This window comes from Tenrec ecaudatus, chromosome 2 (assembly GCF_050624435.1).
Source record: "Tenrec ecaudatus isolate mTenEca1 chromosome 2, mTenEca1.hap1, whole genome shotgun sequence".
Lineage (NCBI taxonomy): Eukaryota > Metazoa > Chordata > Mammalia > Afrosoricida > Tenrecidae > Tenrec > Tenrec ecaudatus.
The window spans coordinates 31,300,938-31,313,010 of NC_134531.1; the positions used below are offsets into that span (position 1 = coordinate 31,300,938).

General features: G+C 45.7%; 1 protein-coding gene across 1 annotated transcript; it reads left to right on the forward strand.

The window, feature by feature from the left end:
* Window positions 1-905: 905 nt before the first annotated feature.
* Window positions 906-11,872, forward strand: SUB1 (SUB1 regulator of transcription). The gene is made up of 5 exons (XM_075540905.1): window positions 906-1,011; window positions 3,149-3,221; window positions 5,894-6,013; window positions 9,927-10,035; window positions 11,541-11,872. The coding sequence occupies exons 2-5, from the start codon at window positions 3,150-3,152 to the stop codon at window positions 11,618-11,620; spliced, it is 381 nt and encodes a 126-aa protein (XP_075397020.1). The 5' UTR covers window positions 906-1,011; window position 3,149; the 3' UTR covers window positions 11,621-11,872.
* Window positions 11,873-12,073: the final 201 nt, after the last annotated feature.

Genomic DNA, 12,073 nt, shown 5'->3' on the forward strand with positions numbered 1-12,073 from the left:
CCCAGGGACAAGGACGTTTCAAATCCGGCCTTGGACTGCACGTTCTGCAGTGGTTTTCCGTTGCCGCTGGTGCTTTTGGTTGCTGACTTAGTCAAGTTTCCTGATGTTTAGCTATAATATTGGGGTCATTAATATTTGTGAACTTACAGCAATACATTTTTTTTGGAAGAATGAAGTAACTAAAAGAAAAAAGAGGAAAATTTAAAACAGGTTTTTCTGCTTGGTGACTAATAATATTGTAAGATTTTTGCAAAAAACAATTTTGTTAGTATTCATACAATTTGAGAAACGGTACATTTAAGCAATCGACAACTATGTTTATGATGTTATTATGCTATGATAAAATGGAAAATAAACATTACTAAAGACTGTATGGTCTGGTACTGCAATAGGTCTATGGGTGGGTGGGTGGTGGTGGTGGTGTGTGTGTGTGTGTGTGTGTCTGGTGCCGACCCAAGCTCTGCTGTTGATACTGATTTCCCAGGTTGTAGCGTGGGGCTCTCTCGCCTCCTGTGCCTGCCTGCCGCACATCTTAGCACCTTTGCCCCGAGATCAGGTGTTTCTGGCCAAGGACCTTCTGAAAGATCTTCGCACTTTCCGTTATTACGTGCGGTGCCTTCAACATCCTCCCTGTGGATTTTACCAGGCCGACTTTGGGGACCATTTCTGGGGTTTCATCTCTTCCGTCTGGCCGTTCAAATCAATGCAAAAGACGCATCGAACAAATGCGGGGCGCGATTCTGGTCATTTATGCTTTCTCCATTCCTTCCTCTCCTCACGGACCCCATCCGAACGGTGACGTCGCAACCGTCGTGACCTTCGTCCCGAACCGCGCGCGGTCCCTTTAAGGCCCTGGAAAGGCGGCCCCGCCCCAACTCGGCGGAGGCCCCGCCCCATCACGTGTCCCCGGCCCCGAGGGGCGGGACCTAGGGCCCTCGGTTGCCATCACTTCCGTTTCTCTGTCAGTCGCGAGCGAGCAGGCAGGAGACCGTTCGGCGGCACGGACACAGCGTGAGTGCGCAGGCCGCCCCCGACCCGACCCCCGCCCTGCTGCCAGCCGCCCGCGGCCCTCTCGCCGGCCGACCGCGGGGGGCGGCGGCCCGGCCGGACCTCCCCTCCCCTCCCCGCCGCGGGCTCCGCAGACCCCTTCCCCACGGCCGGCCTCGGGCCCCTCGGTGGCCGCCGCCGAGAAGGAGCGGGAGGGCCGGGCCGGCGGGCTGCACCCTGGGGGGCGGGGGGTGGGCAGCGCGGGCCGGGGCGCCCCCGGGACAATGCGGCCCCCGGGGCGCGTGCGGGGCGCGCCCCTCGCGGCGTCGCTCGGGCCCCCCGGGGCTCCCCTGGCGGCTCGGCGCCCGGTGGGAAGGGTCGCGGCGCCGCGCCGCGCCGGAAGAGCCCGGGGGCCGAGGGAATGGCTGTTCGGCGGGGGGAGGGGACGCGTCGAGAGAAGAAAATGGCGCTGGGAGCAAGTCCCTCCTCTTCCCACTCCGTCTCCTTCGCCTTTCGCCGCCCCCCAGCCCCCCTCCGGCCAGCCTGCGTCCTCCCGCCCGCGCGGTACCAGCCGGGGGCGGCCCCTCCCGTGCCGGGCTCCCGGCTCCCACGTGCTCCCATCTTGTGCCCACCTGCTCTTCTCCAACCCCCATTAGCCAAGACGCCAGGGTGCATTTGTGGAAGTTGCATTTTGTGCATATTCTGCGGTAGTATTGCCTGAATGCGTACACGCCCCCCCCCCCGCACTCCCCCCGGTGTTAGACCAGTAAAGACTGGCTAAGTGGAAAGGTATCTTGTCAGGATTTCTGGGAATCACCGCGGAGATACCATTTTCCACTTTCGTTTGAACGCAGACGTCTTTGGGTTCTGGAGGAGGTGTTTCCATTTTTTTTTAGGTTCCCCCCCCCCCCCCAGGTAGGTTTCACTGGCAGTGAAAAATGGGTTATACTCAGTTCACTCCCCTCTCCCTGCTGCCCCTCATTTTTTGGGGTAGCGGATGGGCATCTCTGTCAGCATGAATTCAAAGAATTTTTGGAGATTGCAAAAGGAAGCCATTCAATGGAAGATGATCGAGCACTTTCCTGTACCCCTCTGTATTCTGTCTTCAAGCAATTACAGGCTGATCAGGCATGGTTTGAACATCTGGAATTTATTTGCCAGTTTGGGGATGGCCCTTTCCTTTGAATTTGAACCCCTATTGTGAGATTTGTTCAATCCCCAGGGCTAAAATGGGCAAGCTTGGTCTAGTGAGTTAGGTAGTGTGTGAATGACTACAGAAGAAATGGAAGTCTTTCTTTATTCACCCAACAGCCACAGAGTGTGCATTGTATATCAGGTCCATGAGGGTATACATGTAGGAATAGGACCCCACCTTCTGAGTCAGCTGAGGAAGGTGCCAAGGATGGTGAATACTGCTTTAGCCCCTCGAGTTAGAAGGCCCTAGAAGAGGTGCTATGTGTGTGGAAGTTCCTTGACATCTGGGATTTGCCTCACTCATGGTTTTCTCTCTGAAACCATGGAGGCACAAGGAACCCCTGCTTCAAAGCAAAGAACCGACCTACGTTTGGGGAACTGGGATGTGGTAAGAATTGGGGCTTTCCCATAAGCCAAGCCCATGGGCTGCTGGAGCCCTAGCAGGCCTGTGAGTAGAACTGCACTGTCAGGCTTCCAGTCTCAGTCTTTACAGAACCAGGCATCACACCTTCCTCCCACAGGTGGCAGGTAGGTTTGAACTGCTGACCGTGTACTTAATTAACCCACTCCCTACCAGGGGGGACCTTTCTCATAGCGCTTCCTCAAATTTTAATTGTGGCCCTGAGGAGACAATCAGTGTAAAATGTAGTGAAGTGTGCATATCCTCCTAAAATGAAGCACTCTTATAAAGACATCGGCTTTGAGGGAGACGGAGCTGCTGGGAGTTAGAAGGACAGGATGTACCTTTCTCCTTGAGGTACAGTTCACTCTGCTGGTTCTTTTCAATTTGGAAGAGTAGACGAGAACCGTCAGCATCTGTGCTCCGGGTGACAACTCCGTGCCACAACACGGTCGAATGAAACCACTGGCATTACCTCATGTCCGTGGTTGTCTGTCTGGGAGAGAGTAAGGTGAAGGCACTCAAACAACTTGTCAGTCATGTTTGCATAATGTATTTTTCTTTCAGAATGCCTAAGTCAAAGGAACTTGTTTCTTCAAGCTCATCTGGCAGTGATTCTGACAGTGAAGTCGACAAAAAGGTGACTCTTTACTATACCACTGAATACAGTGTTACAATTTAATGCTCATATTCCAACTCTGCAAGGGTAGGAACAGGCATGTCAGTCTTCAGATGAGAACCTGGAGGGGTAGACCCCAAAGCACATGGCATCTGGAACATGGGACCAGACGTGTGTAGAGAATGCCTGGAGCACAGCCACACTGGGCCTCAGTCAGGCTCGAGACCACATTTCAACAAGCCCCCAGTGAGTCTCCGGAAAGCTAAAGTTGGTTGCCCTAGATCCTAAAGGAATAAGGATTAGACCAATGCCACTGTTTACACCTGACTAAATTGAGGCCAGTTACCTGGGATCTATTGAATGTAGATGTCCGTTTTCACCGCCATCTTTTCTACCACTGGTATTGATCATCCTTGAAGGTCCACTGATCTTAACACGCAGTAAAGCTAACACAAACTGATTAGCCCCACTCAGTTTTTCTGCATCGGCTGACAACTGCCAAGAGCTTGGTGTATTCTGTACTGCAAGCTGCTAACAGCTGTCTGAGCTCAGTTCACTACTTGCTCAAATGAGAGAGCATGAGCTTTTGGGGGTGGGGGGGGTGGGGGGGTGTATTCGAGAAATTGGCCCCGAACAGAGAAGCACAGAATGTCTTCTCCCCTGGGAAGTTGAATCAGCCTTCCGAGAGCATAGACGGCAATATTTGAGGAGGAAACCGCTTTTCAACTCTCAGGCTTCTGCCCAGCACAACAGCTTTGAATATGTTCACTTATTTTCATTGAGCTTCTCATGCCATCCATGGTCCACCGACTAATGGCTCACCAACCCGAGGTAGTTTTTGCTATTTGTTCTCCGCCCCATACCTCCTGCAGTCAAGTCGTTTTTGACTCCCAGCAACATTGTCGGGTAGTGCAACTGCCCTGTAGGGTTCCGAGGCTGTACACATTTTTATGGGGTAAACGCCTTTCCAGACTAGCGGGTTCCCACCACTGACCTTAGTGGTACCTGAGCGCTGTGACCATGTTGCTACCCAGGCAGGGCTCCTGCATATCCAAATAAAGCTTTTAGTTGTGTAAAGTTAAATTTCTTGCCTGCATCTAATTTGTTGAGTAAAATAGAATTAGTTTGTACCTTTCCTCTGAGAAGGAACATGACTGCCCTCTACTGCTTGGAATGGTGAGCTTGTAATAGTGTTTGCTATTTTACCTTTCTGGGTTCTACTACCCATTGTGATAACTACCCAGAATTCATGATCAAAGGGATTTTTAAGGTAATAACAGACAACAAACCAAAAAAAGGAAATCAGTTGTTTTGCCAGTGAGAAATGCTCAGGGTTGAGTTGTTTCTCAGGACATGGTGCGGAGTTCTGTCAAGTCTGCTAACTGCAAAGGGCAGACCCCTCAGCCAGAAGGCATTCAGCTTCAGCGTGCCGGAAAACTCAGCTCCCTTATTTAAGTGCCTAGAGGCACACCACTCCACAAGGTGTTAGCCTGCACAGACGTACTCCATGGGCTGTTGCACGTGTGTTTCCTGCTCTGGCTTCTGGTTCTGATGGTGTAGCTGTCTTTTGCATCCAGGAGGTTCACTGTGTGGATATGTCAGGCCCAGAGGATACACTTAACTCCTCCCTCTTGCTGGTAATGAGATCCCTCATCATGATTTTCAGAGGGCTTATTTTATGTACAGCAGGAGGGCAGACCAGAGAATCCTGTGTGCATTTTCTCACAGGTGAATTCTGTCAGGGTCTTCCACCACCTTCTTCCCAGTCCCGTGTAGGCAAAGGTGGTTTGGTGGGACTTGAAGGCTTTGGCTAGAAGAACCACATTAATTAATTCACTGCCTGCGAAGATGGAAATGCTAATGCTAAGGGTTGGTAGCCAATTTTGAGAAATATGTTTTTAATAAGCCTTTTATAATACTTCTTTTAAAACATTATAAATTTGCATGCTAATTAAATTTTCTCCTTCCAGTAATTTCTTTGTGATGAGGAAGTGCCTGAGTTATAGACAGACTTTCAGTGCCCAGCATAAAATGCCTACCCATACAGTCAATAAGCTAACTTTAATCTATTTTGTAATAGCTCATTCACTGCCATCAAGTTGATTCCGCCTCACGGCAGCCCGATAGCGCAGAGTCAGCTGTCCCAGTGGGTTTCCAAGACTAACTCTACTCAGGCCTTGTCTTTATTTCGTGGTGAGACGAGCAGCCCGACCCGCAGCCACTATGCCACCAGAGCCCCTCTTTTGGAACGAGGCATCGCATCAATCATAACTAGCTGTTTATATACTAAGTTGGTTGCTTCTGCCTAATTAGTGTACTTCCTTAGTAAACACAAAAATAGTGACCAGTCTAAGTAGACCCGTGGTTTCCAAAAGTGGGAGCATCGTTCTCCCTCCATCCCCCATCCCTTTTTCCCTCCTAAGAAATCTTATGCCAGCCCCCCTCTTTATCTCCTTAAAAATTCCTGTTTGTCTTGTTATTACCACCCCTAGTGCATGACAGATCTTTTGTACTGCTCAGAATATAATCGGAAAACATTGTTTTAGATCTGAGTTAGATCGTCAAGTGGATCGTGACACCTTTCCCCTGCGAATACATGAATATAATTCATGAAAAGTAATGGAATCTTTTGAACCTGGAAATGTTTTATTATTTTCTGTGCACATTTTAACCATATTCTTTTTCTCCCCAAGCTAAAGAGGAAAAAGCAGGTTGCTCCAGAAAAGCCCATCAAGAAGCAGAAGACGGGGGAGACTTCCAGAGCCCTGTCGTCCTCCAAGCAGAGCAGCAGCCGAGACGATAACATGTTCCAGGTGAAGCCAGTTCGTGTACTCAGAGCCTGAAGGGGGTGGGGGAGGTCTGTTTTAGAAATGGAATGGGACAAGTATTTTAACCTGAGGTTGCTTAATTTGTCATGTTTCGGTCCTCTTTATTAAGGCTGCTGCAATATTCCATTGAGATGTAAGAAGAAGTTATTAGAATTGAATAGAATTTATAGTGATGCTGGATCGTTCCTTAAGTGTAGAGCAGGGGTCCTCAAACTTTTTAAACAGGGGGCCAGTTCACTGTCCCTCAGATCGTTGGAGGGCCGGACTATAGTTTAAAAAAACTGAACACATTCGTATGCACACTGCACATACCTTATTTTGAAGTAAACAAAAGCTGGGCAAAAACACCCAGTGGGCCGGATAAATGTCCTGGGTGGGCCGCAGTTAGAGGACGCCTGGTGTAGAGGTGTGTCGTTTGATGTTTGTGGAGAAATGCCATTGTCGTTTAACCTCCCTGGCAGTCTGATGATGTCAGTAATTTTGTACCCAAAGCGGTACATTGTTTTGCATAAGATTTGTTGTTTTATACTGTCAGCCTGTAATTCTTAAGAAATTACTCATTTTAATCTCTCTAGTAGACATTCCAGGTATGATAAACTTTCATACACAGTTAACATTTACCTGAGCCACACTCGGGGTTACCGCCAGGGAGGTTAATTCCTTTTTTCCATGAAATTTGTGACACCCCTCATATTTAAAAAAATGCAAATTTCAGTAAAATTATCAACTGCTGCAACCTGAGGGGTGGGTGATAAAGTCTAGTATTGGATAAGTATTTATTGATGGGATACCTTTGTTTGTACACAGTGGGGAATTAAGGCTCAATAGATAAAGCGAGGGAAAGTCATTAGAGTTAATAAAATCCCCCTGAGAGGAGTGTAATTTTTGCCCTCTGGGTTTCTTTTAGGGGGATTTGGTCATTGGTATCATGTATGAGAAGGACTTGGAGGGGGAAGGAGGTGGGCGTGGATGCTGGTGAGATCTCTTAGGCAGCTCTAGGTCCTGAATTTTCATCTGATGGTGATGAGGCGTAGTTTCAATCCCCCCACCTTCCCTGAAGATACAGTGGTTATTGTGGCGAGATGCTGGTGAGGAATAGATTGGAACAGCGGTTCTCAACCTGGAGATGGAACAACCCTTTCACAGGGTCTCCTAAGACCCTATTTCTGATGGTCTTAAGATCGAGACACTGCTCTATCCTTCTCCAGGCGGGTCCGCCCACATGCAGGTATGCCTTACATACGTGGTCACCACACCATGAAGAACTGAATTAAAGGGTCGTGGCATTAGGAAGGTTGACAACCACTGGATTAGAAGAATTTTGTAATCACTTGAGACGGAGTATAAATGTTAAAGGGCTACAGACACTAAAGTTTCACTGACAGGAAAATACATTTGTTTTAAGGCAAAGCTTGGTAAGTGTGGCTTTTGGACCTGATGGAAACCATGATAAAATGGATTGGGTCTGTCTCCTAATGTGTGGACAGGACTAGGCTAGGAAATGTTCCTGTGGGACCATCAACTGAGTTGGCTGAGCCCTCCACTGAAGTAGGTGTAAACCACAGGAGGAGGAGGGGCGGTGATGTGGGGAAGATTCAGTGCTCTCTGAGTCATCTCCTTAGGAAGTGAAGCACTTCAAGCTTTACTGGAAGTGTTCATGAACGTAGAGAGGGAACTCCTTTCACATGAAGGAGTTGTGTAAAGCCCTTGAAATGGGAAAGTTCTTGACATGCAGGAGTCATACCTGTAAATGGGTAGGACCATAGACGGGAGATGTAGCTGGGGAGGAGGGGGCATCAGGTCTTGGGATCTGCGTTAGGGAGTTGGAAGTTTATGCCAAGTGACTTGGGGAGTCATTTTCAGGGGCAGAATGAAGTGTATCGTCGGTAGAAGGCAATCCCATTTTAGTGCCTTTCCTCTGTCAAATGAGAGTTGGTGTTGGAATGGTTTCATCTCTAGTGCAGCGGTTCTCAACCTATGGGTCGCGACCCCTTTGGGGGGTGTGTGGAATGAGCCTTCACAAGGGTCATAACAGCAGTAGCAAAATTACAGTTAGGAAGTAGCAACTAAAATAATGTTATGGGTGACCACAGCATGAGGAACTGTATTAAAGGGTCCAGGCATTAGGAAGGTTGAGGACCCTTGGATTAGACACTTAGGTTCCTCCTTTTTAGAGACTGGCTCTCGGGGCGCTTTACCCTATTTTTGGTGTGTTTGCAGACTTCAGTAAGTAGTGTGTGCATCCTTAAAGAGAATATAAGGCTGAATTTTGTTACTATTTCAGCCTTTTCATGGAAATGCTTTTTAAAAAAAAAATATTTATTTTTTAATTTAATCATTTCATTGGGGGTTGGTACAACTCTTGTCACAATCCATACATCCATCCATTGTGTCAAGCACATTTGTACATTTGTTGCCATCATCATTCTTAAGACATCTGCTTTCTGATTGAGCCCTTGGTATCAGCTCCTCATTTTTTCCCCTCCCAAGAAACTCCATTTTTTTTTAATTTATTTTTTTTTATTTTAACAATTTATTGGGGCTGATACAATTCTTTTCACAGTTCATACATATACATACATCAATTGTATAAAGCACATCTGTACAGTCTTTGCCCTAATCATTTTTTTCTCTTCTTTTACATTTTATTAGGGACTCAAACAACTCTTACCACAATCCATACATATACATACATCAATTGTATAAAGCACATCCATACATTCCCTGCCCCAATCATTCTCAAGGCATTTGCTCTCCACTTAAGCCCCTTGCATCAGCTCCTCTTTTTCCCCCCCCTCCCTCCCCATTCCCCCCTCCCTCATATGCCCTTGGTAATTTATACCTCGTTATTTTGTCATATCTTGCCCTATCCGGAGTCTCCCTTCCCCCCTTCTCTGCTGTCCCTCTCCCAGGGAAGAGGTCACATGTGGATCCTTGTAATCAGTTCCCCCTTTCCAACCCACTCACCCTCCACGGAAATGCTTTTTGACCATAGCATTTTAGTGGCTACATTGAATTTTATTACAGTACATTGCTTCTAATGAGGGGGCTTCAAAAAGTTTGTGGAACAATGGAAGTAAAGATATTCTTACCTGTAAAATTAGGTTTTCATTTTTATTATTAGTTTTGATACTTCATTTTTTTTTCATCAGGAAGATAAGGATTTGGGAAGGAAAAGCAGAATGGTCTTCTATAAAACCTTTTTAAAAGTCATGTATTTTTCATTATTTATCAGATCTTTAAGACAGTTTCCACAAAGTGGAACTCTGTAGTCATTGCTAGAGCATTACTTTTTTTTTTTTAGCATTACATATTAAGAATCTTTCATGACCCAGTTTCTTAGATAGTACTTTGCCCAAAAAGATCTGGTATTCAAATTTGAGTTATTTAGTATTGTAAACTGCGTGATAGTTTACCTCATGAGCTAGAGGAAAACCTTATCTGTTAGTTCTCTTTTCCCACAATTCTTTGAAGCCCCTTGGATTGGCAAACATGCTGGGCTCTGAAGAAACTCAGTAGGTACTTGCTTCGATTCTCTTAGCTCTGATCTTAAGAACATCTTTCCATTATAATGTAACCTATATAGTATGTCATTGGTGACATTCAAGATGCTTTAGAGAGCTGTCTTATAATTAATCACTGGTAAAACCATGAATTTTTATATTCAAAGGTGAATGCTAAGACCCTTCTGTTAAATGGTTTCCTGTTTGTTGTGGTTTCCGTGTAGTGTCTAGACTCACCGTTTCTGGTAAACGGCGCATGAAGTTCTCTGGGGCCCTTTTGAGGTGGAGGGTAGCAGCCCTCTTCTCACTAGAAGAGTGAGCGTGGGATAAGTTGGGACTGCGTGTGACCATCCCTGTCGAAAGGAGGATCTCTTCATGTTGTTTGTGTTTTGCAGATTGGGAAAATGCGGTATGTCAGTGTTCGGGACTTCAAAGGGAAAGTCCTAATTGATATTAGAGAATATTGGATGGACCAAGAAGGTGAAATGAAACCAGGAAGAAAAGGTGAGACTTCATCTGCATTTGGTTCTAATGTCGACATCAACATTTTTCTGAGTCATCTCCCTTAGCTGAACTACTGTTCATGTGTAGGGCATGGAAGATCTCATTCAGCTTACGCAAAAGGATAGATCCTTTTGTAGACAGCGTTGGACATGACACTTAAATATTTTTAACGAGATGGTTTAAATAGAGCAGCTGGCATTTATTGTCATGGAGGAAAACCTGGATAAAGTATATCTTTATTATCATTAATTAGCTTTTATTTGAATGCAGATGAGTGGGATTTTGTGTGTGTGGGTGTTTAAATATATAGTAATTCTGAAGTGGATTGCTGTCTGAGATGATAAAATTACGGATGGAAGTTGTGGTTGGCAGTATTTCCTTTTGATCATCTAAAAGCTGTTACTGAGGGTGGTCTTCTTCAAGGGGGTCTCTTCCACTTGTGCTTCATCCACTCAAATCTGTCACCGTTGTAGGTAAGTGCTTTACTTATTACTTTAAACGTTCACCAAATAACCAGAGAACCTTTGGAAACAGCATGCATTTGGGTGGTTGGCAGAGCCTTGGGTAGTGGACAGTTCCCCTGTGTGTGCATGCTCGATCACAGTTTCATGCTCGGGCTGCTCCTGAATTACTAATTTGGTCACTCAACGTGTTCCAGAGTAGCCAGTGCCAGATTTTCGTGTTTTGTTTCTTCAAATGCTGCCTGAGACAATTGGTGAGATTTAATCTGCAGGTTTTGAGAAATTCGTGAATTCTTCCAAGTTCAATTTATTTCTTTATTTATAGGGGTTGGGTATTAGAAAGCTGGAATGTAAAGTATAAATTATGGAACAGATAGATTTGACATCTTAAATATGCAAGACAGATTTCATTAACATTTATTTAGCTAGTTTACTTGATTGCGAGATTTTCTGGTTTATTCTTAGCCCTTAGCGAGGAGGACTGCTTTACTGGTGAGGAAACAGATTGAGAAGGCGAGGGAGCTTTTTGTAGAGTTGTGTAAGTGTAATAGTGACTGGCATTTGACCCATCATGGCATGGCATCAACGTGCACACTTTAAGAAGTTCTGTCTGGATCACATCCCGGGGATATTTATTTCCAAAGTGAAGGGAAAGCTGGAAGAACTCAGCGTGACAGCATCAGCTGAACTAGCTGCATGTTGTTGGCAAACGTTGGGGCTGGATGGGCTGCTCCGTGCCACATCTGGGCCTCGACACTTAGCCTGTAAGTAGGCATTTGTGAATTCCTTCTGCTGCGGTATCATTTGTTCTCTTTAGGTATCGGAAGTAAATGCAGGATGTGGTGTTGCAGATGAAATTTTGTATTAGCTTGTACCTATGACTTTTGATCTGCTCAAGAATATGTGTTAAATCTCTAATGCATGTAAATGATTAGACACCAAAAGTGGCAATTTCCCTAAGGGAATGTTTTTGATGGAAAAATAAAAATTCTCAAGAAAGCTTGAAGTGGATTTTTCAACTTTGGATGTTACCCTTTGTCTTAGGTATTTCTTTAAATCCCGAGCAGTGGAGCCAGCTGAAGGAACAGATTTCTGACATTGATGACGCAGTGAGAAAACTGTGAGGCCCGAGCCATACCCCCTGTGCCGTTCTCGTCGTCGTTTTAACCTGTCTTTTACATGGGCTTTTCTTCCCTACCTGGTGTTTTCCAAGCTGTTGTATATTTGGATTGCAAAACAATTTGTAAGATGAATACTTTCTTTTTTAGTGTGCATTATTAAAAATGTTCTGAGTGAAGCTCATTGTCAACTTTATTAAGGGGATTGCTTGTGCCCATACCACCTAGTGTGAAATAAAGTCAAATGACACAATCTTACCTGTTGTGGCCTTTTTTGATCCAGAAGCATAGGTGTTATTTAAGGCCGAAAGTCACAGTTTATAAACCCTGAATTTCAAAAAACATCTGTTGTATTAAACTTAGAAACTCTTGATTTGGAAAGTCCATCATTCGTCTGTTCTCTTCCAACCAAATGCCTAGACTTGACTTTTCTACCCCAATAATAACTTTACCCCCTCC

Bases quoted from the DNA above. Each gene is read 5' to 3' on its own strand.
- SUB1 (XM_075540905.1), top strand. From the start codon at position 3,150: ATGCCTAAGTCAAAGGAACTTGTTTCTTCAAGCTCATCTGGCAGTGAT. The intron at 3,222-5,893 runs GTGACTCTTTAC...TTTCTCCCCAAG, and splicing joins ACAGTGAAGTCGACAAAAAG to CTAAAGAGGAAAAAGCAGGT. The intron at 10,036-11,540 runs GTGAGACTTCAT...CCTTTGTCTTAG, and splicing joins AATGAAACCAGGAAGAAAAG to GTATTTCTTTAAATCCCGAG.